Source organism: Bos grunniens, chromosome 2, assembly GCF_055505025.1.
Source record: "Bos grunniens cultivar Pamir isolate PY7600 chromosome 2, Bosgru_T2T1.0, whole genome shotgun sequence".
Lineage (NCBI taxonomy): Eukaryota > Metazoa > Chordata > Mammalia > Artiodactyla > Bovidae > Bos > Bos grunniens.
Window position 1 is genome coordinate 122,749,580 of NC_141166.1, and position 27,683 is coordinate 122,777,262.

The 27,683-nt window shown below is 36.8% G+C and overlaps 1 protein-coding gene across 6 annotated transcripts in view; it reads right to left on the minus strand.

Annotated features, from left to right (window-relative positions):
- The window catches only part of PDE1A (phosphodiesterase 1A), a 395,418-nt gene that overhangs the window by 292,340 nt on the left and 75,395 nt on the right, over nt 1-27,683 (minus strand). For 2 of the 6 annotated variants that reach the window (XM_086361405.1, XM_086361414.1), the window contains exon 1: nt 13,012-13,462. The exons of the other annotated variants lie outside the window; for them this stretch is intronic. In XM_086361405.1, the coding sequence (XP_086217531.1) occupies nt 13,012-13,064 (53 nt within the window). In that variant the 5' untranslated portion in view covers nt 13,065-13,462. Of the gene's footprint in view, nt 1-13,011; nt 13,463-27,683 lie in introns of those variants that run through there. 6 annotated transcript variants of the gene reach the window in all.

Genomic DNA, 27,683 nt, shown 5'->3' on the forward strand with positions numbered 1-27,683 from the left:
GAATTCCCTGATTCTAGGATGATTCACGGAGAAGGCAATGGCACCCCACTCCAGTACTCTTGCCTGGAAAATCCCATGGGCGGAGGAGCCTGGTAGGGTGCAGTCCATGGTGTCGCTAAGAGTCAGACATGACTGAGCGACTTCACTTTCACTTTTCACTTTCATGCATTGGAGAAGGAAATGGCAACCCACTCCAGTGTTCTTGCCTGGAGAATCCCAGGGACAAGGGAGCCTGGTGGGCTGCTGTCTATGGGGTCGCACAGAGTCGGACACGACTGATGTGACTTAGCAGCAGCAGCAGCAGGATGATTCAAGATGGGGCTAAAATGAATCTATTTTATTCATTTAATCATTATATGTTTCTTCATCTATCCCTTTAGTGCTACAGAATTATGTACATATTATCAGTACAAGTGTGTTGTAGATTATAGTGGCTTTCTTATTCTTTAACTGGCATTAGAAACAAGAGCCATGTGCCCATTCCTCTAGTCATCCTCTTGGATATAGTTGCCAGAATTCTCAGTCAAGATTTACCCCCATAATTCACCCTGAAAATGGAGACATAACCATTATGTGGACCTAAGGAAACAAATTATTCTTTGTGCTATCATTCATTCGTTTTAAAAGTCATCAGCTAACAGACTGCAGTTGGATTTTGTCTAGTCTATCAGTGTTTTTTAAAAATGTGAGACCAAATGCTTTTTGCTTTTCATCTATCACAGTTCCCAACATTTTCTATTTCAAACATTTATAATACTGACCTGGTTCTTTTAGGTATTTAAGTTTAAAGACTGGGTAAGTTCTTACTTTTCATACTGTTCACTGGGGTCTCAAGGCAAGAATACTGAAGTGGGTTGCCACTCTATTCTCCAATGGACCATGTTTTGTCAGAACTCTCCACCATGGCCCATCCACTTTGGGTGGCCCTACATGGCAGGGCTCATAGTTTCATTGAGTTAGGAAAGGCTGTGGTCCAAGTGATTAGTTTGGTTAGTTTTCTGTGATTGTGGTTTTCATTCTGTTGGCCCTCTGATGGATAAGGATAAGAAGCTTATGGAAGCTTCCTGATGGGAGAGACTGACTGAGAGGGAAACTGGGTCTTGTTCTGACAGGCAGGGCCATGCTCAGTAAATCTTTAATCCAATTTTCTGTTGATGGGCAGGGCTGTGCTCATTCCTTGTTGTTTGAAGTGAGGCCAAACTATGGTGGAGGTAATGAAGATAATGGCGACCTCCTTCAGAAGGTCCCATGCATGCACTGTTGCACTGAATGCTCCTGACCCTGCAGCAGGCCACCACTGGCGCACACTTCTGCCAGAGACTCCTGAACACTCGCAGGAAAGTCTGGGTCAGTCTCTTGTGGGGTCACTGCTCCCTTCTCCCAGGTCCTGGTGCACACAAGCTTTTTGTTTGTGCCTTCCAAGAGTCTGTTTCCCTAGTTCTGTGTAAGTTCTGACAGCTCTATGGTGAAGTAATGGTGACCTCCTCCAAGAGGGCTTATGCCATAACCCACATCTGCTGCACCCAGAGCCCCTACCCCTGTGGCAGGCCACTGCTGACCCATCATACCTTGGCAGGAGACACTCAAATACAGTTCTGGCTCAGTCTCTGAACAGTATGAAAAAGCAAAAAGATAGGACACTGATAGATGAACTCCCTAGGTCAGTAGGTGCCTAATATGCTACTGGAGATTAGTGGAGAAATAACTCAAGAAAGAATGAAGGGATGGAGCCAAAACAAAAACAACACCCAGTTGTGGATGTGACTGGTGATGAAAGTAAAGTCCCATGATGTAAAGAGCAACACTGCATAGGAACCTGGAATGTTTGGTCCATGAATCAAGGCAAACTGGAAGTGGTCAAACAGGAGATGGCAAGAGTGAACGTTGAAATTCTAGGAATCAGTGAACTAAGATGAACTAGAATGGGTAAAATAAACTCAGATGACCATTCTGTCTGCTACTGTGGGCAAGAATCCCTTAGAAGAAATGGAGCAGCCATCATAGTCAACAAGAGAGTCCGAAATGCAGTACTTGGATGCAATCTCAAAAACAACAGAATGATCTCTGTTCGTTTCCAAGGCAAACCATTCAAAATTACAGTAGTCCAAGTCTATGCCCCAACCAGTAATGCTGAAGAAGCTGAAGTTGAATGGTTCTATGAAGAACTACAAGACCTTCTAGAACTAACACCCAAAAAGATGTCCTTTTCATTATGGGGGACTGGAATGAAAAAGTAGGAAGTTAATAAACACCTGAAATAACAGACAAGTTTGGCCTTGGAGTACAAAATGAAGCAGGGAAAATACTAACAGAGTTTTGCCAAGAGAATGCACTGGTCATAGCAAACACCCTCTTCCAACAAAACAAGAGACAACTCTGCACATGGACATCACCAGATGGTCAATACCAAACTCAGATTGATTATATTCTTTGCAGCCAAAGATGGAGAAGCTCTATACAACCAGCAAAAATAAGACCAGGAGCTGACTGTGGCTTGAACTCCTTATTGCCAAAGACTGAAATTGAATAAAGTAGGGAAAACCACTAGACCATTCAGATGTGACCTAAATCAAATCCCATTCCATTATACAGTGGAAGTGACAAATAGATTCAAGGCATTAGACCTGATAGAAAGCCTGAAGAAATATGAATGGAAGTTCATGACACTGTACAACAGGCAGTGATTAAGACCATCTCCAAGAAAAAGAAATGCAAAAAGGCAAAATGTTTGTCTTACAAATAGCTGAGAAAAGAAGAGAAGCTTAAAGCAAAGGAGAAAAGGAAAGATATACCCATTTGAATGCAGAGTTCCAAAGAACAGCAAGGAGAGATACAAAAGCCTTCCTCAGTGATCAGTGCAAAGAAATAGAGGAAAACAATAGAATGGGAAAGACTAGACATCTCTTCAAGAAAATTAGAGATACCAAGGGAATATTTCATGCAAAGATGGGAACAATAAAAGACAGAAACAGTATGGGCCTAACAGAAGCAGAAGATATTTAGAAGAGGTAGCAAGATTACACAGAAGAACTATACAAAAAATATCTTCATGACCCAGATAACCACAATGCTGTGATCACTCACCTAGAGCCAGACATCCAGGAATGCAAAGTCAAGTGGGCCTTAGGAAGCATTACTAAGAACAAAACTAGTGGAGGTGATGGAATTCCAATTGAGCTATTTCAACTCCTAAAAGACGATGCTGTGAAAGAGATGCACTCAATATGCCAGCAAATTTGGAAAACTCAGCAGTGGCCATCGGACTGGAAAAGGTCAGTTTTCATTCCAATCCCAAAGAAAGGCAATGCTAAAGAATGTTCAAACTACTGCACAATTGCACTCATCTCACACGCTAGCAAAGTAATGTTCAAAATTCTCCAAGCCAGGCTTCAATAGTACGTGAACAGTGAACTTCCAGATGTTCAAACTAGATTTAGAAAATGCAGAGGAACCAGAGATCAAATTGCCAACATCTATTGGATCACTGAAAAAGCAAGAGAGTTCCAAAAAAACATCTACTTCTGCTTTTTTTTAACTACACCAAAGCCTTTGACTGTATGGATCATTCTTCAGGAGATGGGAATACCAGCCCATCTGACCTGCCTCATGAGAAATCTGTATACAGGTCAGAAAGCAGCAGTTAGAACTGTACATGGAAGAACAGACTGGTTCCAAATTAGGAAAGGAGTATGTCAAGGCTGTATATTGTCACCTGCTTATTTAACTTACATGCAGAGTACATCATGAGAAATGCTGGGCTGATTGAAGCACAAGCTGGAATCAAGATTGCTGGGAGAAATATCAATAACCTCAGATATGCAGATGACACCACCCTTATGGCAGAAAGTGAATAAAAACCAAAGAGCATCTTGATGAAAGTAAAAGAGGAGAGTGAAAAAGTTGGCTTAAAACTCAACATTCAGAAAACTAAGATCATGGCATCTGGTCCCATCACTTCATGGGAACTAGATGAGGAAACAGTGGAAACAGTGGCAGACTTTATTTTGGGGGTCTCCAAAATCAGTGCAGATGGTCACTATAGCCATGTAATTAAAAGACGCTTGCTCCTTGGAAGATAAACTATGACCATCTTAGACAGCATATTAAAAAGCAGAGACATTACTTTGCCAACAAAAGTCCATCTAGTCAAAGGTATGGCTTTTCCCATAGTCATGTGTGGATGTGAGAGTTGAACTATAAAGAAAGCTTAGCGCCAAAGAATTGATGCTTTTGAACAGTGGTGTTGAAGAGTCCCTTGGACTGCAAGGAGATCCTACCAGTCCATCCTAAAGGAAATCAGTCCTGAATATTCATTAGAAGGACTGATGCTGAAGCTGAAACTCCAATACTTTGGCGACCTGATAGGAAGAGTCAACTCATTAGAAAAGACCCTGATGCTAGGAAAGATTGAAGGCAGGAGGAGAAGGGGATGTCAGAGGATGAAGTGGATGGATGGCATAACCAACTCAATGGACATGAGTTTGAGCAAGCTTCGGGAGTTGGTGATGGACAAGGAAGCCTGGCATGCTGCAGTCCATGTGCTCTCAGAGAGTCGGACACAACTGTGCAATTGAACTGAACTGAAGTTCTTACTTATGACTCACATTCTATCAAAAGTTATAGGAAATACAGAGATTCAATACAGATTCTAGCCTCAGGAATCCTATGGTTTTGGAGAAGAGGTGATTTCCTTAGGTAACTATAATAGGTTGAAGTAAAACACACAGTGAAAGAGATACAGAGAAAATGAGATGGGTCACCGAATTAGAAACAATTGGATGCAGCTGGATTGTGAAGCCAACGCGTAATTAGTGGGCAGAGAAATTACAGACTTCTTTTTATGTTGTTTCTCAAAGACATCACCACTGGAATTATTATAAGCATTTGAAATCTTCATTAGAGATTCCCGACAAACAGGTGGTCCAGATTGTCACATGTCCCTGCTTTCATCCAAATTTTAATTTAATGATACAATTTAAAAAGTTACTTGACCTATTAGAATTTTCTTTTCATTCCTTAATTAGGACTTAGAAAATCACCACATTTGTATGTTGAAGATAAATTCCTATTGTTTTTTATTACCAGTGGTCTCTAAACAATTTATTGTAAGCTCTTTGATCCTTAAAAGTGTCAAATTAAATATTGATATTTTTAAAGCTGAAGTGATGATTTTCATAATAAAAGTCCAAGACTTTCAATGCCTACCAAACACTTGATTAATGAATATATAATTAATATTTAAATATCTGTTTTGATTTAATAAACAATATGCCTAAAAATATCATCTTAAGATCCTAAAAGGTAGAGTCATCAAAATAGCAAAAATAGACACAAATTTGACTCAGAATTCACACTTCTTCATAACAAAAATATGACTCTAACAAAGCACGCTTGGGATGTTTCAAAGATAACTCTGGAAGCTTTATCATCTTTTCCTTCAAATGCACTGTAGACTTGCCCCTACACTTCAGCAGCTCCAATTCAGGAAATGTTGGATTTTGCTCAATTAAAGATCATGTCCAAGTGGACTTAATCAAATATATAAATAAACTGAAGTTTTCCCATGAGAACTATCAAAATTATGTCATGTCGAGTCACAGAACCAGAGACTAATGCAGACTTCTTTAACCTTCTTCTCTATAAACCAACAGGTCATTGTTAAGCTTACTATTATTTTTTCATTGCTGTTATTATTATTTTTCATTGCTTTTTACCTGAACACTATAAGTAATAGGTGGATTATTTCAAATAAAAATTTTCAAGATGATATAAATCATAAAATTATCCCCACTAGACCATTTTACCTGCATAATCTTGATTTTCCTCATTTCAAACATTACAAACATTTGAATAGCAGTTTCTAAACAATACCAATATCCAAGATAAATGCAAACAGCACCAAACATCTCTAGCTTAGAAAATAGGACTTGCATAGCTCCCTAGTGAGAAGTGCTTTCTTATGTTTTATTTATTCCTTGTTCCTGGATCCATGTGTGTGTGTGTATGTTAATCACTCATTCATGTCTAACTTTTTGCAACCCCATGGACTATAGCCCTCCAGGCTCCTTTGTCCATGGAATTTTCCAGGCAAGAATACTGGAGTGGATTGCCATTCCCTTCTCCAGGGGATCTTCCCAACCCAGGGACTGAACCTGGGTATCCTCTATTGCAGGCAGATTCTTTACCATCTAAGCTACCAGGGAAGTCCTATATCCAAAATTATTATTTATGAATTTAATACTTCCTCATGAAGTTGCCCTGAAGATTATATGCTTCTTTCTTGTCTAAAAATATGCTAAGATTCTAATGAATGGTAGCTCTTGGTATTAATTTTAATATCTACTGCTGCTGTTGCCACTAATTATAAGTTTATTGGAAATAATTCAAATTTTTGTAAATTGTGGATGAAGTAATACTATGGGAGTAGATTACTCATTGCCTGACTTCAAAATATTTACCAAATTACAGTTTATTTGTGATGACCACTTAGAAATTAGAGCTACTTTTATCACAACTGGAAAAAAAAAGGCTCAACAATGTCTAAGATGTTTTCTTGATAAATATTTCCTGCCTTACATTCAAATGTATTGTTGTTTTACTCTGACCTTCGTAATTTATTTTGAAGATCAGTTTGTAATTATTTCTTCCTTAAAAGTCACACAATGACTTCTGACTAGCAGCAACAGTATCTTGACAACAAAAATACTAATAAATGTCTGTTATAAAATATTTTTGTTCTATTAATTAGCATTGTGTCTGATAATGTCATAAACTTTAAATTCATATCACTATGTCTATTTTCCAAAAGTATTTTTCACTTTCATAGCAAGTAGAAATAAATGCAATTATTTTGTTCTATCAATTAATTGTCACTTACTTTAAAATTATCATTTATTAAAGAAAACCCTTGAGCCTAAATTTCCAGTATATGACCATATAACCATTGCAAGTCAATTCAATTTCCTTTTTCTCTCTTAAATAAATGAATTCACAATCACTTGTCTTAGAAACAAAAACTGGCAAAATATGTTCATATACATAAAGTTGTGGGAGAAGGCAATGGCACCCCACTCCAGTACTCTTGCCTGGAAAATCCCATGGACAGAGGAGCCTGGTGGGCGGCAGTCCATGGGGTCTCTAAGAGTCGGACATGACTGAAGCAACTTAGCAGCAGTAGCAGCAGCATATAAAGTTGTATTAAGTTTTGGATTCGATTTACATAGAACTTTTTCTTAGGAGAAAATACATTTCATATAAGAAAAGGTATTTAACATACTCTACTACTGCCATAGTTAATAAATTTTTTCTATGTAATTTTCACTCTGATAACTTTTTAATATATACATTTCTATCTAAATCACACATTTTTGGGTGGGTGTGTATGTGTGTGCATTCAGTCGTGTTTGACTCTTCTCGACCCCATGGACTGTAGCCCGCTAGGCTCCTCTGTCCATAGGATTTCCCAGGCAAGAATACTGGAGTGGGTTGCCATTTACTCCTCCAGGGGATCTTCCCAACCCAGGATTTGAACCTGCATCTCCTGAGTCTCCTGCATTAGCAGGCAGATTCTTTACCACTGAGCCACCTGGGAAGCCCCAATATATTATACTACTTCACCAGTTAATTTTTTTATGTAATTTTCACTCTGATGACTTTGTACTAAAATTTCTGGCTAAAGTACACATTTTTTGTTGAGGAAGTGTTAAAAAGAAATTAAAGCATAGAATGTCAAAAACACATTTATGAGATGAAAATGGCAATATCGATAATGTATTAGCAATACAATTTCTTTAAATTTTGAAGTGAGTTTACACTTTATATTACTTGTTCCCATTTTCTATTATTCCCAAAACACTGAAGTAAATGGCTCTGAAACACTGAGTAGAAAACTGTCTAGAAAACTATTGTAAATCGGCAGAGTGGTCAGGTGTCCCACCTTATTACTGTTTAAAAACTTTTTTAGAAAATCAGTAATATTACTGATTACTTATTCCTATCTGAAAGTCAGGAATGTGGTGTCATCTGCAACTTCTGAACTAGCTTTGACACCGATGTTACCACTGAGCTTAAATGTGGGGCTAAATAAAAATGATTATACTCCAAAAGGTATACAATTTTAAATATTTAATAGATATTTTATGCTACTTCTCTATAAAGCATAGATCACAACCTTGAAACAAGAATTCAGACCCATCAATAGGGTACTAATCATCCCCATTCGGTACACAAACAAAATTAGGACTGCCTTTCTTTTCCTAGGCATCTCACTGCTTTCTACATCTCCATGTGAAGAGAATATGCCTGCCAAAAACACACTCAGAATTCCTCTGCTAACAGCCACTTGTAAAAATAAAACTCTGAAAAGGCATAAAGAGAAGAAACAGCATGTTCTAAATGCTGTGAAGAACCCAACATGATTTTCATTGGTCTTGGGCCCTGGCAGCCATTCGACCCGCACTTTACTGTCTCAGCTCCTGGATGCATGGACCACTTCTCAGTACTGCGGCTGAGCAAGAACCAGTTGCATGATTTCATTTGTGGCTTTTTCGTGCTACTTCTAATGAAAAGTCACCACAAAAATAACATCCACTTTTGAACCCTGAAAGAGGTTCAAAAGCTTGTTGGTTCCAAAGAACACTAAATAAGGCTTAACATGTAAGAAAAAAGTTTCAATTTATTTTTTTAATTCATTTTTCCTACATACTTCCAGAAAGACTTTGAAGCAACAAACAGGAAAAAAAGATGCATATATAGTAGAATTTGATAAAAAATAAAATATCAAATCAAGTGGGGGGAGATAATTATAACAAAAACCCAGACTTGTATATTTCATAGCAGTGTAATTCAGGTAAGAATTATTTTCACTGATGCAGTTTTATTAGGAGAAATAGATTTTTCTTGGTATCAAAGCTTAAGATTGAGTAATATTCTGAGAATATAGAAAGTTCACTAAGCCATATGAGCATGCAGTAAGATGGAAGTATCTTCAGCAATTGTTTTACTGAAGTTAGACAAAGGTACTTCATCTGAAATGTTCTATAAATTGATGAATCTTTTTATATAAAGAGATTAATTGTAATTCCTAGAGATCAAACTCTGTGGTAACAGAAAAAGAAGTTTTTAAACATCTAAAGAATGTGTGTATCAGAGAGCTCTACTATTAAGTGCTGATTCAAATCTCAGATTTTTAAAGATCTATACAAATTCATTTTCTAAGTGCTGAGGAACAAACAGTGTTGTTGACGGAAAACACATTAATATATGTTTTGTAATAGTGTTTCCTTCCTGGAAAATTATAAAGCCTAAAGTGTTTCTCTTGAATAAAGGGAGAGTGATTTCTCTGTACAAGTCTGAGCTGCAAGAACATCTGCAGAGTGACCCACAAAATGTGTCTGAGATGCATCATTTCTGTATGTTCCAGGCTGAACAGTCTCATTTATCCCAAAGCAACATGCAAAACGTATGAAACACGCGCGTACAGACTCCAGCCTTGGCCAGAAAAGAAGCTTTGCCTTTGTTCCTCGCTTCACAGATCTGACATGAAAATGTGTATCTAAATTTTCCATGGAAGACTTTTAAAACATGGATTTGATAACCTCACTGTGTGAAATGATTTGGGAATTGGCATTGTGGGAGACCAAGACATTCTTAGAGACAGTTTCTAAATAGCATATAAAGCTCCTCCCAGCCTTCCCAATAGCATACCAGCCATGGAATTTCAATATTCATCATCTCCTCTAAAACCTCTCAACTAATTTTTTATACTTGATGGATGATTTTTATTATTTGAAATTTAGGGAGATCATGCTGATGAAAAATTGACATTAATTCTGTCTCAAAAATGAAATTTAAAAGAAAATCTTTCTCTTAGCAGAAACTAAGACAACATTGTAAAACAACTGCCCTCCAATGAAAACTAATTAAAAAATTAGAAAATGAAGGAAATATAACACTAAAAAATAATAATAATATTTAAAATATTGCTCTTATCATTCTCAGTTCACTTAGGGGCCAGAATTAGTTTTCACTGAAATTTGTCTTTTCCATTATAATTTCCCAGGATGTTGTTATCTTCTTTTTGGTACCCATCACCTGCCTGTGTCATGGTTACCTAGATATACACTAGATGATATGCTTTGTAAGGGTAAGGTTGCTTTTTTGTTATTGTGTCTGGCCTCTCCAATGGTGCATGCATACGTTGTGTCTGACTCTTTGTGACCCCACTGACTGTGACCCACTCTGTCCTTGGAATTTTCCAGGCAAGAATACTGGAGCGGGTTGCTGTCTCCTACTCCAGGGGATATTCCTCACCCAAGGATCAAACCCGCATCTCTTGCATTTCCTGAATTGGCAGGTGGATTCTTTACCACTGGCGGCCTCCCCAATGCCTTCCCCTAGATATGGTCATGTCTAATCGAGCAGAGAATGACAGGTGAATTGAATTAAAGCTGTGGGTTCAATTGCAGAAGAAAGTAGGCTGTATATAGAAATTTGAATGGTGTCAATATGTCAGATGTTTCTTAAAAAAAAAAAAAATTCTAGGCTGATTTCTTAAAGACTAAAATTTTAAATGAGTTTTTAATAAAAAATACCAAAGATATTTCACAAAATTTCTATTAAACTTGTAACTAGCACATATGAAACAATCTAGCACAGATTTGCTTACAGATTGAGAACAGGTGTGCAAATCTCTTAGGCAGTGGGGTGCACACATACTGTACATATTGAGAAGGAAAAGTCTGACCAGAAAAGGAAGTCTAGAAAGATGTCTCAGTGTGAAAGGCTGGACAGCTCAGGGGAAGGCCAAGGGAACAGGGGAGCTGGGAAAGGAGGCTAACAAAGAAAATAAAGTGGGACATGGGATAAGAGCCAAGGTGCCAAGGAAGAGAGTATCAGTCGTTCAGTCATGTCCAGCTCTTTGTGACCACATGGACTGGGTCTGTAGCCCACCAAGCTCTCTATCCATGGGATTCTCCAGGCAAGAATACTGGAGTGGGTTGCCATGCCTTTCTCCAGGGGATCTTCCTGACCCAGGGATAGAATCCAGGCCTCCTGCATTGCCGGCAGATTTTTTACTGCCACCAGAGTAAAAAATGGTGGCTCTCTAGTCTGAGCCACCAGAGAAGCCCAAAGATGCCAAAGTAAAGCTTAACCCATTTCTCAGCTTGCCCAAAAGCACAATTAGCTATTAGAAAGCCCATGCTGCATTTCACTAAAGAACAGCCTAAAACTTTCTCTGAGAAAGTATGTCTAGTCATTTGGATCTTTTAAGATACTCTCCACCCTTCTTTCCTTCATAACATTCATATCTTGATAAAAGCAAAGCCAGCTGTCAATATGCCAGTAGACCCATGATCCCACATCTGGCCTTAATCTGTTTTCATTCGGGAACCCATTTCAGCACTTGCTTGAAATAATTGCCTGGTAAACGTACATCCTCTTTGGTAGCTGTTTTCTCTTCTAGATCATCAGCATCATGAAACAATCATTTGAATTTACCAAACTGTATTCTAATCATCTGGACAAAGAATCCCACCTTCCACAAAGGATCTGCTCTTTATATGAAAGAGAAGCACACTTGAATTGCAATTCCCCTGAGAGTGGCACCTTAACACATAATTCGTCAGGAGCGGACAAGGATTTGGCATTAAAGCAGTGAGCGACCACCTGCAGGAACAGTTCCACCATGGAGTAACACACTTAGGTTGATGGCTGAGTGGATCTGATTTTATCCAATATGGCCCTGCCTGCCTGAACTTCTGTAGGTACCCTCTTTAAGTGATGTCTCAGTTTGGAATTGTCTGTGCAACTTTCATGCCTCCTTGAAGTCATACATGCACTTGGAAAGAAAATAGTAGTGAACTGCACAGGAACTGAAAGAACGTTTCCAGCGCCTGCCACAGGAAACACGGGAGGTGAACACACATTTTGGATTTTTGGTTTAATTTACAAATGCATATTTAAATAGACACATAATATTAAATGTGTAATGTAAATTTGAAAATATCTTCAAAAGATTTTAAAACAGATTTGAGCCAGCATTTTAAGCATTATGAAAGTATATTGATATTACTAGCAATATTGTAGTAATAATTAATTAATACATAAGAATGGAAACATTTTATATATAATTCTATTCCTTGAAGTCCCACTCATTATTTAACAACCATACGATGTCAGGAATTTCATCCATAAACTTCTACAATCCTGTAGTTAATTCAAGATCAACAGCCAGTGACTACAACTTAACATTTAGTATTGTTAACATGTGATATCTTTGCTATATTTAAGATATTATTTGGGGGGAGGCCCAAATTTGATATATGGTTAACTTTAATTCCAAATTCTGGATTCTAAATTACATAACAGGTAACTAAAAAATCAAGACAGACGAAATTACAGTCTCTTACTGAAAGAGTCTCTTCCCCCCTCAAAATAAAACCTTAGCCCAATCTGTTATGCAAGATCTATATTCTGCCTGGCCAAAGATTCCACCCCAGTGCAAAATATCTCCTATTGCCCTGCTGTTTCCTTAACTGCTAAACAGATACTCCTAAATTAGAGTAAAATGTACATAGTATAGTACAATAGCCATCAAGTTCAAATTTGTCTCCCCATACATTACTGCAAAGAAGTGTAGCATTCACAGAACTAAAATACTACTTCTGAGAGAAATCAGTTGAAAGAACCACACATTTCCCATTTACAGGGCTATGCAACCACTAGAAACAGCGAGGGGTTGCATAATGTTTCAGAAGTTCTTCTAGTGCTATGTCACTGAACTACACGAAAAGCTAATATGTTTTTAAAATACATTTTGAAAAACTGATAAAAGCTTGTGCATAGGGTTTCAGAAAATAAAAGAACTCCTTCAGTATGCATGAAGTTACACTTTTGGCACAGTCTTTAATGCTTTGTTATAACTCAGTGCCAGAATTCACAAGTTAAGGATGAAAAAGAAATTATTTTTCCTGATAGCCCTGGAGCCATCTAGGATACATCATGACTTACCTAAAGATGGGTCTTTGGAGATGTTTCCTCCTGATTGTGACATGGTCATCCATTTAAAGGTGAAAGTTTAGCTTGTTCCTGGAAACCACTCCAGAAATCCAGGGAGAGAATGTGGAAGCTTATTCTGATCTATTGTCCTGCAAGGAGCCCAGAAGGCAAAAGTAGTTTCCTCTTTCTCTTTTTGGGTGCTGGGAGAAAACTTCCCTGCTCTCTGCCAGCTGAGCAATGTGTCCATAGAGGCCACATAAGACAGGCACGATGGGGCACTCCCCCACAGAGCAGGGTGTGCAAAAACACCAAGAGTCACGTTGACATGGGCAAGAGAAGTGCACGGGACCCTCGGAAACGGAACAAAACAAACAGAAGCCTTCCTGCCCCTGTGGCACCCAGGTAGGAGCTCCCTAAGTTATCGCAGCCATGAGAGCACTCCTTCCACATGCTGGTCAAGCTCGGAAAAGCTAAGTCCCTCCCTGTCTTTAAAACAGCCCGTTCAGAGGCTCAACTTTTTTTCTTCAAAATAAAAGTTGTACAGCTGGTTCAGCAGTCCCATGTGAGTACCCTCAGAAAGTTTGTTCTGTTAAAATAAGAACTGTATACAAATTAATGAAGAGGGGTGGGCTGAAGCTGCATGGCTGGCTTTGCTCTGAGAGATTATAATTATTTTACAATCTTGCTTTTATTCATGCTGGATGAAGTGTGGAGATAACTCATCATTTTTGGCACTCATAACCTAATAACCTACACTTGGCTAAAGTCAAAGATGCCATTTCAACTGATAGAAACCTTGTGAAGCTGGCCAGAGCTACAAAAGTTAGAAAAACAAAAATTGCTCAATTCCATCAGTGACACTGTACCCAAATGCAGCTTTTCAACTAAGAAAGGACACTGCAAAAAGACATGAAAACACACACACACATCACATTTTTTTTTAGTCCCCAAAACTCCCTAGGAACCTAAAGTTTTTATATTATAAAATAAAATTTTAATTTATGAAAATAAAAAGGAAGAAAAGCAAGTTTAAGAGAGAAGTTGTAAACAACTGAAAATAAACATTAAAAATTGTTTTACTTGGAAGACAGACTCACACTGCAGGGACTTTTGTTCAAGTTACAAATAAGGTGAATCCTCATATTTTAATATAACATTCTGGAGACATTCTTGTATTTAAATCACTAACAAATTTCTTCTCAATCAGTAATGTCATGAGATTCCAGGCTAGAGGTTTGTTATGAAAAAAAAAAAATTCTCAAGTCATGATTAAATGTTTTAAAAGTACACGTGTTAAAAGGAACACACATGCTTTCACTGAATGATCCATAAAAATAAGATTTAAATGTCACAGAGGGCGATATTCTCTATATGATAGCAGTGTGTAGCTCTTAGCAGCCTCCAGATATGTCCACAGAAGCAAGAACACCTTTTTATTTTCCTCCCACAGGAGAGACACAGAAAAAGAGAATTAAAAATAAATCACTGATTACATTGAGCAGTTCTAATCCATGCTAGGAAATGGAATCAGTCTGAGAAAGCACTGAACTAAAAATAAAATAAATGGCTCTAGTCCTAGTTCTATTATGAATATGCTGGGCCATTGTGAGAAAATTTCTTGACTTATCTGAGCTCCAATTTCTGTTTGTAAAATAAAGTTAAAACATTAGTTGAATTCTTTGTTCCTGTTCAGCTTTAGTCATTCCAACAGACTCTTTCTAAGTATGATTAGTCTGCTTCTTGCAGAGATGCTAACATAGGCCTTATGGTACATGATACTCGAAAAAATACATTTTTATTAAGTGAAGTTATAAATAAAAAGGAAGATAATTTTATATTATATATTTATGTAGCTATTATGTATTAATATAATTATGTATAAATCAAGGTTTTCTTCACCATCAATAAGCATTCAATCATAATTTGACATGTGTGCAATACCGCAGTTATATCCAGAGACCATCTACATGCAAACTGATACGCAGACCTTAGGGTAGTGGCTTCATTACAACCATATGCTTTTGCTTTCTTTGTATATGTAATAGCATATTATACAGATCTTCTGGAAAGATTTCTGCATTTACGGATGGCATTCGATTTCTGTACTCATGGTTTATCTATATCACTATTAATTTAGCATAAATACCCCTGAGGAACAACTCAAGAGAAAAGCAAGCCTCTCAACTTTTAAAAAATAACTTTCACTTTGTCTACCTTTGATTTAGAAAAGTGTGATGACTTCTTCATTAACATGTTGGAAGGAACTCAACAAAATACTAATAAACATCTAGCCAAGGTACAACTCAAATAACAAGCAAGCATACAATCTTACTTGAGGCTCAAGCCTTGATTATTAACCACAGAATCTGAAAGCTACTAAACTAATTACAGAAAATCCATAACATCATTCTTTGCATTAGGTTCATATTCTTTTTGCTCTGAAGTTAAAGTAGAAAACTTAGATTCTCACTTACATCAAGCACTAAATTTATTTTAAAATCCAATCTTAAAACTTAAGGAGCCATAAGAAGATAATAGTAAGTTAAATAGTCACTTGACACAAAGAAAAATAACTATTTCTTAAAAGTTTTTATTAACATTTTTTCAAACAGCATTTAAACAATATTGGAAGGAAAAGTTTGCTTTATTAACTTAATTTTGTATTCAGTAAGATGAAATAACCTATTGTTGCTTAAATTGCAAAAATATAGTCTTCAACACGACTATACTGTGAAAAATGCTAAAACTTATCATACATGCTATCTCCTAGTAAAATATGCTAAGTATAGTATATTTTGAATAGTTTTTCCAGGGGTTAGCTGTCAGAAATCATTTTTATATTTTTTCTATTAAGGTGAACTCTCAGTGTGACTTAGCCTAACACTTTTACCACTACTCTCTGCACACACACATACCCCCATACATATACAGGCACACTTTCCCCAACTCAGCACCATTAGACTGTTATAATAGGTGCTCAATAAATATTTCTTAATTTATTAGAATTCTTAGCACAAAACACAGAACATATCCATCATAACCAACTCATTTTATATGATGAAAAACATGGGTTAACTTGCATGATTTTTCCAACCAAGTGGATACTAAGTATGTCATGGCATTTTGTGTGAAGCCTCATAGAAAATGATAAACTTTACTTTTTCTTGTTTTTTTTATTGTAATAATCTATTCTTTGGCCCTGTTTGTAATATACAAGAGCTAAACAACATGCAATAGTAGAAAAACCATATAGTACTGTGAATATGTCAGTCCAAGAACTGGAAAAATGAATGCAGCTACTGGTTATTACTTTACCACAGAACTCTAGTCAAATATCAGTCTGAGACAAAGTATGTGTGCTTTTTTTCCAATACAATTCAATTAAACACAATGATACAAGGTATATGTTTAAGTGAGTTTTTAAATTAAATGGAGAAAGAGGAAGGAAGTACAAGAAAGAAATGATCAGATGGGATTCTAGATTTTCTAGTTGTATACATATGATATGATTTAATTTAAAATTTTGTACAGGTTTCACACTGATGATGAAGCTAGTTGATGGATGGTACAGCTGGGATATGAACTCGGATGCCTTGTTCTGAGCCCCTGCTTATACCCCTACTGAGTAGGGGTAAAATGTAGGCACTGGGTCCTTTCCTGGCTATCACTCACATTCTAAAGAGAAAAAAAAGAAACTAACCCCTCTGATGAGTGCCTATTCTTCTTCTAATCCTCATCCGTACTTAAACATCACTGCATGACCTGTTATGTTTCCAATACTTACAAAAGCCAGCCCAAGAAATGGTCTATTGATATCGAGGTGAAATAATCAATGAATATGTTCTACAAAGATCTGAATGGAAACTCTTTTCCATTATAAACAGCCTTGAACTAACGTCAAGGAACACATATTTAAATCCCAACTTTAGCAGTGATTTCCTCTTGAGTTCTATGAATATCTGTTTCCTTACCAGCCAAAGTAAGATGTCAGGCTAGATGACCACTAAGATCCTTTCCAGTCCTAACTTTTTGTGACTCTATGACTGACATATGTCAAGTTATTTAAACTTAGTGTCCAAGCAAGAATAAACTCTGTAATCATTTTTAGCTTTTCTTGACCACAACAAGGTCATGCACACCACCAGAATACTTTTCGTTACTACTGTTGTGAAATTAAAGCTAACATACTACTATTGAATGTGCAACTACATATTCATTTTTCTAATTAGGCAGTTTTCTTTCTTTCTATAGCTTCAACTGGGAACTAGTCTCACTTGAATGTGAGTTCCAGGAAGACAAAGGTTAGTGTCTGTTGTATTCCCTGAGCGCAATACATAAGAGGCATGAATGTGTGCTCAGTCACTTTAGTCAGGTCTGACTCTTTGCAACTCTATGGACGGTAGCCCACCAGACCCCTCTGTCCATGGGATTCTCCAGGCAAGAATACTGGAGTGGGTTACCATGTCCTCCTCTAAGGATCTTCCCAACCCAAGAATCAAACCTCTCTCTGTCTCCTGCATTACAGGCAGATTCTTTACCACTGAGCCACTAGGGAAGCCCATGTAAAAGACAGTCATGGTTATTTACTGAATGAATGAACACAAAGTGTAATTAGTGCTACCTCATTATATTCTTGTATACTCTTTTTCTAAAAACTTGATCATATCTGGTAAATGTTCAGTTTTATGTATTTCCTCCAACCCACTATTTTTCTTCAAAGAGGTATCTGAGTTTATAGACAGGTGGGCTTCTTTGACCTTTTAGCGGCAGAAAAAAGGTAGCCTCAAACCCAAACCAGCAGGTTCCCGCTCCCCTTTGTGTTCTCTGGAATCTGCAACAACGTCCTTTAACTGTCTGGTCACTTCACTCCCTGCCGGCATCTCCTGCTGAAATCTGTAGCTGGTCTGTTCGATTGGCTCAGCTTGGGAATGGTGGTCATCTCCTTCTCATTGTGCCCAATCTCAGCCTTCACTGCAAGACTGTCTCAGTCTTTCAACTTGGCTAACATTAACCCCTCTCACCACACTGCATGAGGCAAATGGATGCCTTTCGTCAAAAAGAAAGAAAGAAAATGACATTGTTCCCATTATGTTATGAAGCTTTCTTATTCATTCATTCCAGTGGGTACATAGTGAGGAACTATACCGCGATATTAACCATCTGCTCTATCTAGCCCTCACCCACCTATACTTCCATCTCGAAACCCTAGCACTTAGGTTAATTCTTCCCTAGCCATATTGACATTTTGTTCCTCAAACACTCCACACTCTTCCGTGCCTTTTCCCCATGTACTGTTCCCTCTGCCTAAAATGTTCTTTCTCCTGCTCACTGCGCATATGTAGCTGCAATCTCCCCGCCTCACAGAGGTGTCTCCTCTGGCAAGCCCATATGAATTTTATATACCTTCAGTACTCTGTTTCCCTCAAAGCAAGTATCATAGTTTGCATTATATTCGTTTATAAATCCATCTGTTCAATAAATGAATATGTTCTTTCTGCAGCATGCAATAAACTGAGGAAAAGATCAGAACATCTAACTGTTTCTGACTATCTTAAAAATAAATCCAGTCAAGTTACTCTGAAAATGTGTTTGTCCTCATGTGTGTCTGTAATAACCTAAAAATAAACTCACTGATCTCTTGCAATGCTTCAAAACATTTTCTGATAATTACATATGTGTTTCATCTTAAAATATTTGTCATTATACTTCTTCAAATCAGAAACTCTACTTATCTGAGAATAAATACAATAGGAATATTAAAATTGACAAGGCAACTAAAAATCACTTTGGAAATGGTTCTCAATTTGACTAAGAAATGTTTTTTGCCTTAGGGGCAAAAAGCACCTACCTAGCTAAGAGATTGAAATTAGATTTTCTTATCTTGTGTGTTAAACTTAACACTTATTGGTCATTTAGTCATATAAAAAATGTATCAGAATTATTTTCTAAAATTAATTAATAAAGAAGACCAGGTTTATAGCTTCAAGTGGCAAGGAAAAACCGTTCTTCAAATTGGTTAACCCTTTAGCCTGGTATAAGAACTGAGCCTTTTCACTTCAAATAGTAGGACAAATTCCTCTTTGTCATTGAAGTATACAAACAGGTCAACTAAAGTTTGATTGGTTCCACTTAGTACTCACACAAGTTCTGACAGCCTTTAGTGCTGGCAGTCATTCAGCTTCCTTTAAATGAATGTGACATTCTGTGAAAATATCATCATCAACAACAACAACAAAGAGAATCATTTAAAAAATATTCTCACAGCCAATCACCAACACACCAATGTGTATCAAGCAACATCAAATCTACTATAAAAGGAAATGGCTTTTGCATAGTGAGTAAACATAGTGAATAAACATTACAAAAAAAGGTCTCCTTAATATAAAATGCTCTTGGAGTCAGAGGACTAAGAAAGAGATGGTGGGACAGAGGCTTGAAGGATGAATACATATCAACAAGCAGGCTAAGAGGAAAGGCAAGCAGGGTATTTTCATCCCTAAGCATGAGGCAGCAACACAGAATTTGGAGGGCATACGATGACTGCAGCAGTGTGGAGTAATTCCTATCACATTAGCCTGTAGAACCACAGACTCCACCATCACAAAACAAGAGTGGTCGCAATTAGGAAAATAATGTGATATCACAGTTTAAAGGCATTTGAGTCAAAGGATTCCTTTACTCTCCAAATACATCAAAAATGTTATCTGCAATTTTTCAGTCAGTGGAAGTTGTCCAAAGGTAGTTAAACACCGAGGCTGGCTGAGTTTCCTTCTAGATCTGAAACTCATCACTAAATCATTAACTTAGCATCAGTACTGAGTCATCATTACCAGCTTTCCTCCATATTTTAAGCTTGGTTTCAACATGACTTTAAATCCAATTAGCAGTTTTTAAAAAATCTGTCTCAAGCTTCCAGTAATGCCTATGAATAAATGTGTGGAGTTACCACCAAGAAATGAATTGAATCAATGTCAGTAAGTGGAAAATTCCTAAATGCTAACCTATCGACTCTCCAAGATTTTAGAATTGGACAGAAATAGAGATAATCGTGACTTTGAATAGAAACAGCCACTCAGTTTGCCAAGCTTATAATAACATGTGTGGTGGGTTCTATATTTTGATAAATAACTCAAATGTATTTGCTTACACCTTTTTAAAATAAAAACTCTTATTTTATAATAAGTCCTGGGTGTTCATTGGAAGGACTGATGCTAAAGCTGAAACTCCAATTCTTGGCCACCTCATGCGAAGAGTTGACTCATTGGAAAAGACTCTGATGCTGGGAGGGATTGGGGGCAGGAGGAGAAGGGGACAACAGAGGATGAGATGGTTGGATAGCATGGTTTGGGTGAACTCTGGGAGTTGGTGATGGACAGGGAAGCCTGGCATGCTGCGATTCATGGGGTTGCAAAGAGTCGGACACGACTGAGCAACTGAACTGAACTGAACTGATAGGCCATACATACTTTGTACCTTTACATCCATTCATTTCTCAAAAACCTCAGTCCAGCTTCAGCTTTTCTTTCTACTTCTGCTGACTTTCTTCTACTCCACATCCACTGAAATGATCTGTCCTTACCAATCTCATCTCTGGCTTAAATATCTTATTTTTCATATCAATACATCACTTCTATCAATTATTCCATGACATATTATACTTATCATAATTTATTTTTACATTCATTTAATTAAAATCTAAATTTAAATTCATAGAGGATTTAAACTGATCGTTGAATATTTTCCCAAGCCCAACACCAAACACACTTTCTACTGTATCACCTGACACAAGGTCTGATACCTTATCAAAATATTGGAAATGATATCTGTCTTAGAAATTCTGCATCTTTTCTAAAAATTATTAACTTCTATCAAGCTGTATAGTCATAAAATGCCAGTTTTCCCCATCTATTCTTTTCTCCATCTAGCCCAGTGGAAAGTATAGAAGCAAGGGGGTTGGTATGTGTTTATCAATCATTTACTCTATGTTAGACAGAATACCTTACATGCACTATTTCAGTTAATTCTACACAGTACACCTAGAAAGCAGATTCTCTTACTTTCAAGGCACACTCAAGAAACTAGAGTTGAGAAAAACTATATATTTTTTCAGCCAAAGGCTGTATATCTTATATTTTACAGTAAAAGGGTTTAAATCCAGTTCTGTCTGATGCTGATATTTTAATTCTTACTAACACTGACTCCTCATGATCACATTAGAATGTGTTTTAATAGCAGCCTTAAAGAAAAGGCATTTTAGTTTACTACCACAGTTTGAAAAACATAATACACTGACCATTTGAATTAGGTACAGCCCTAGAGAGAACACAGGCTTAATTTCAGAGACACATTAGCTTGCTTTGGGTCATTCTCACAATAGAGGCCTCACACATACATGGATAAGTGAACCCCAAAAAGCAGAAGAAAAATAGAAAGTTAAACATCAAGATCTTAAAGCTTAAGTTTTACTATTCTTTGCTGTATAATCTGTATTGAAGAAGAATGGATAAATAAAACTGGTCAAAATATCACTGAGAAACTAGGAGGGGAAAAAAAGCCAGATTAAATATATAAATGAAGTTGTGGTTCTATCCCCAATATACAGAATGGCTCTGCAATACTGAGATGTATGTATATAATGCAATCCTCTCTTTAAAATCATGTTCACAAGAAATCCAAATCATTAAAAAATTAATCCATTAATTAGAATTCCCTACCCTCTTTCAAAACAGCATTATTAGAAACTTAACTTTCACCAGAAAGTTGCATGGGTCACAGACTTGTAAAGTTCAGAGTTGCATTACCTACCCTCTATATTCTACTACAAGGATAATATTGACAACTGCTGCTTCACTAAGAACATCCTATGAGCCAGGCACTTCTGAAGACTCTACAAAACTTACTACATTGAATTCTCCTGACAGCAACTTGGGATAGGAGTTGGATCTCTATTTTAGAGAAAGCTAATGTTGCGCAACTGGGACTGGTCAAGCAAAGATTTAAGCCCAGGACCGCTCTCCTCCATCGCCCGTGCATTTAATGACTCCCTTGATCGGGGCTAATATGATTCACTGTGATTTCCTTTTCTCTGTTCCTCAAGGTCACTTTGTATTTTTTAATCTTCTCCCTCTCCTTTTGTTGCTGCTTCATGAACAATTCCCTTTTCCAATGATGAGCTCCAAGATCATCAGTTCTAACCTTCTTAAAATTGTGGCTGCTTGTGAATTCACTCTCCTCAGTTGTTCGACAAATACAGAACACTGTTATTGTTTTAAATGTACACATTGTCTCAGTATAAGAGCTCATGGACTTTTATTTTTGGCCTTGAGGTAATGAGTTACTTGTTATAAATAGAATCATAGACTCCTGGAATCCGAAGAAACTTTTGCCATTAAGTTTTTCACCTTCCAAACCTTTGCAGAATCCCTCTTGCTTTTCCTCTCAGAAAGGGCTTACAATGCCTCTGAGCTGGAAGAAGTGAATCTGCTGTTTCTTTGATCTCCATCTCCTAATATGAGAGTTTCATCTTGTTGAATGCTATTTCTGTTTCAAGATAGACTTTTGTATACTAACCTCTACACCTGGTACACAATCAAACAACAGTCTCTTCCAGCAACAAAGGGGAAACTGGCTGTGTTGGGAGTACAGAAAAGTAGTATTTAGTCTCAATGTAGTTATTGTTTATGCACATTGAAAATTTTTATTTTAGGTAAATTTTTTGCCTTTTATACACTACCTTTAAAGATAGCACAGCTTAATTTCACTAGCCAATGTGACAAAGGATGTACTAAAGGTTAAGAGAACAATGATTATTAAAACAGAGGCTCTTTCCTCAGGGAGCACAAGTTTAAATAACCCACTTTTAAAAGCAACTTCAATCCAATTCAATAAGTGATTTAATAAAATAAAAGGGACAGAAGAAACTCAGAAGGGGGAGAAATAAAGACTCGCAGAGGAATTTATTATATTTTAGCCAAGTTTTATCCAGTAAGTAGAAGTTCAGCAAGGAAGAATTGTTTACTAGCAAGATGAAGTGAAGAAAGTCTAGGCAAAGGAAGATGAAAAACAATACAGAAGCATGAAATACCATAGTTTCACGAACTGGTAGGTATCTTGCTATGACTGAGGATATAGGTGTGAGGGAGAGTAGCAGGAAATAAAGCTGGAAAATCAACAAATGCCAAATTGTATGTGCCATATAGGGAGCTTAGACTATATCCAACAAGCAATGAGTAGTCACTGGTGGGCTATAGTCAGGGAAATGGCACCTTCAGCTTTACAGTCTTGGAAAATCTTACTGATAAAAATGTGGGAGACATTTTGAGAAGAGTAAGTCCAGGTAGAGTGGTAGCAGTAAAAGGTCTGTGAGAGTAATCTTGGTAAGAGATGATAATGACCTAAAGTAAGGCAAAGACATAATTGGAAAAGAAAGAGCCTCTTCCAGATACTAACAGGTATAAAGCATTAAGTGAAGTGAAAGTGCCAGTCACTCAGTCATGTTTGACTCCTTGTGACCCCATGGACTGTGGCCCAACAGGCTCCTCTGTCCATGGAATTCTCCAGGCAAGAATACTGGAATGGGTTGCCATTCTCTTCTCCAGATGATATTGCCGACCCAGGAATCAAACCCAGTCTCCTTCATTGCAGGCAGATTCTTTACCATCTGAGCCACCAGGGAAGCCATAAAGCATAGGGCTTAGTGAATGATTTCGTATACTGAATGAGAAAAGAGAGGATTTAAAGACAATATTTTCATTTCTGGCTTATTATCTAAGTGGATGGTAACACCACCATCTGGGAAGAACCAAATAGTAAAAAGAGCAATAATGAAGGTATAAAAAAGTATAATGAAAGTATAAAAAAGGAAAATAATACATAATGAAAGTATAAAATAATATAAATAATGAAAGTATAAAAAAGAAAAAAGTATAATCAAAAGTTCATTGATGGGGCATAATAAATTTGCAATACCAAAGGATGGCCCAAATGGAGATGTTTCACGGACAAGTAGATATTTAAATTACAGGGAGAGAGTAAAGAAATCAGTTATAGAGATAAAATATGCATGTGGAAGGTGGAGGTGTTGCTACCTAAGTATAAAACTATGAATGTGGATAATATTGCTCAGAGAGAACATGTAAGTTAGAGGAGTGAAGACTCAAGAATAAAACCTGACATACAGAGGGGAGCATATCCAGTGAAGATCTCAGAGACACTAGAAAGTTGGAGGGGAAGTTCGTCCTACAACAAAAGAGGAGGGAAGAGGGAGAGAAAGGTGTCACTAGTACCAAATGTGCAGAGCAATTAAAAAGAGAAAAAATTAAAACTTTAAAGAGAAGTGAAAAAAAATCAGAAATGCCTCTATCAAAGTTATCAACGTAAAAGTGACTGGTGGCCTTAACAAAAGCAGTTTCTATGCTGGAACAATCATATGTTCAGTAGACAAAAGTTCTTTAGTTTATTTTCTCTTTTTTAGCTTAAAACACCACTTTTAACAGACATTCCATTTTCATGTTTATTTGGCCCAGAGTCTCTTCTCTTCTGCAGATTTTTGTGCCCCGGTATCACACGGGCTTATTTAACAAAGTTTTCAGTATGCTTGAACACTGGGTAGTACCAGTCCTCCTTCAGTCTTTCCCCCTTCCCTCAAAATTTTTTTCAGTACATATACAAGTTATTCTCCTGCAAAAATGTATTCTTCCATATCATTTTTTCTTCTTTTATCAAATATAAAAAATTAAAGAGCCAGGAGCCAGTTTTTCATGATTGGAGAAGGGAACTCCACATATGGGAAAGTGAAAGACTAGAATATATTCTGTGATGTTGCAAAGAAGTTGGACACAGTGGTATGAACTATAGGTAGTAAATATAAGTGTAGCTATGTTCACTGAGGAGGCTGAGAAGCAATGAGACACCATTAACAATGAACATGACAATCACCTGCATTGTGTTTCCTACATACCTCTCACTACTAAAAGAAATCAGCATTCCTTAAGAAATAGGCTGAATCTAGGGCTGGGGTAGGAAAGTACAAGATAAACCTATAGGGAAACATTCAAAGAATGCAGAGGACAGAAAAAAATAGGAAACAGCTTAAAGAGGCTACATTGATTAAATATGGGAAATTTGAGCACCAAAATAAATAATGATTATAATCTATTGTTACCCATTGAATAAAATAATAATTATATATATATATATATATTTTTTTTTTAGAGAGACAGAAAGTGATAAATGGAGCAAAATATAAACAATTTCTCCTGGAGTTCCTTGTACTATTCCTGCAATTTTTCTTAAACTTTAAAATCTTATGAAATGAAAAAAAAATGTTTAATATTGTTACAACTTTAATTTTTAAATCTGGATTGAAATCTTAGACTTTGAAAAAGCAAAGTACAATTGACTTTTCATTGTAATTTATAATTCAGCATTACCTTTAAATTTTGTATCTTACAATAAAATGTGCAGATCAAAACATAATATCATTTTTCAGAAGCAAGGTTAACTTTAGGAGAATGACACCTGTGTGTTATTTATGTTCATAATTATTTTGTAAAGGCAAATGATCAGTAGTAAATGAGTAATCTACTACCCTGGCTGAGTCGTAAGCCCAACCAAATGTTCTCCCTTCATAAAGGTTTCCTTTAGCTCTTCAAATAGGAATAATCTTCTCTTAGCTTATATACCACTGTTTCTTTTAACTTTTCTGGAATATATAAAACCTTCTATCTTGGATAATAGTTATTTATATACATATTATCTCTGACAATGAGCTAAATAAAGCTCTTTAAATTTAGGTAGAATTCCAATTTGCTTAAAATCTTTCAGTGATTCCCAGATGCCCACAAGGTATAAACTCTTTAACATCATATTATATAAAATGGTACATTACATGGTATTATATGTTGCATATATAATACATATTGTATATTCCAGCTATATCTTTCAAAATCTGCCACCCGCTACTCATTACATAGATATACAACCATACTGAATTACTTTAATTTCACTTAGATCATTATGTTCTCTATAGAAATTTACAGTTTCTGAGTTCTTCAGTCTAGGATACACTTCCTTCAAATTCTCCCCGCAGCCATTTCCTGCTTACTGGTCAACTCTCAATGTGGATATCCCTTGCTTCTGAGAGCCTTCCCTGAGAACCAGCTCTGATGTGGATGTCCCTTCTCTGCTCATTGAACATCCTTACTTCCACTTCTTACTTCTAAGGAATCTACAACATAACTGCAATATCTTTTTGTTTTTTACTTCTTTTGGTCCACCATTAACTGTAACTTTCCTTTCTGATGCTGAAGAAATAACAAACATCTATCACTGCCTTGCATAAAATACATTAGCAATGACTAAATGCCTATCTGTACTGTACTTTTGCAAAATGCTACCTGTGAATTTTGAGTTTGGGGAGAAATCTTTCTCTCTTATTTCCTTGTTCTGTCCACTGGCAGGTCTGCAAGCAGTAACAGTTCAGTAGAAATGGGCACATCCAGCACCCAGATCTTGGCTTCTATATACCGTCCTCTAATAAAAGAAACATATCTATCTACCTATATATCTATCATCTACTCACACATACATGGATGCATATATAATTATATTTTCCTAGAGACTGGCTTCTGGAGAAGGCAATGGCACCCCACTCCAGTACTCTTGCCTGGAAAATCCCATGGATGGAGGAGCCTGGTAGGCTGCAGTCCATCGGGTTGCTAGGAGTCGGACACAACTGAGCGACTTCACTTTCACTTTTCATTTTCATGCATTGGAGAAGGAAATGGCAACCCACTCCAGTATTCTTGCCTGGAGAATCCCAGGGACGGGGAAGCCTGGTGGGCTGCCATCTCTGGTGTCGCACAGAGTCAGACACGACTGAAGTGACTTAGCAGCAACAGAGATTGGCTTCAGTATTTAATATAGTACTCATTCTTCTTTAGAAGAACAAGGGGGAAAGAGTGGAAAAGATAGCTAACCCTTTGGGGTTTAATATGCTAAATCAGTCCTGTGATACAAAAGTTAAACTTGGCATACCTTGGACCTGATCCAAAAACTTGTTTTTATTGGCTGTGGAAAATGGAATTTTAGACGACATTGGGTCACACTATAATTGTGTTCGGAAATGTATAACATGATGTGTGAGCATCCAGTGCAATTAAATAATTTAAGTATATGCTGAAAAGTGAATGATTATATATTTCTCAACACTTGAGGCTAATGCAGATAAAAGGCAATGGAGTTTAACTTAAGACTATTTATTGAAGACACAGAAATACAAATATCTGAAAAAGACAATGAGGAAATATAAAGGAATTTCTTTCTAAATATAAAGACTTCAACAGAGTTGATAGAATGGTCTGAAGTCAACGTTTTATTGGTATAAAAACAACAGTAAAACAAATCAGAGTAAATAGTTTATGCCTTGAGCTATCTCCTCAAAATAAACATTCCATTTCCCATCTGACAGAGAATCAAATGACACTGTTTTGCTTCTAAACAAGGTTATTTTCCCTAGGGTCCATGAATGTTGGCGATTCCCTTCAGGAGAATTGAAACCTATAAATATTGTTTTAGCTGATCTGGGAGTTTAAAGGAAAATATCTTATGCCAATAAAAATCAAATTAGCTTCAATATGAAAGCTATACAAAAAAGGAAAGTCTATATTCTGGCAATATTTAAG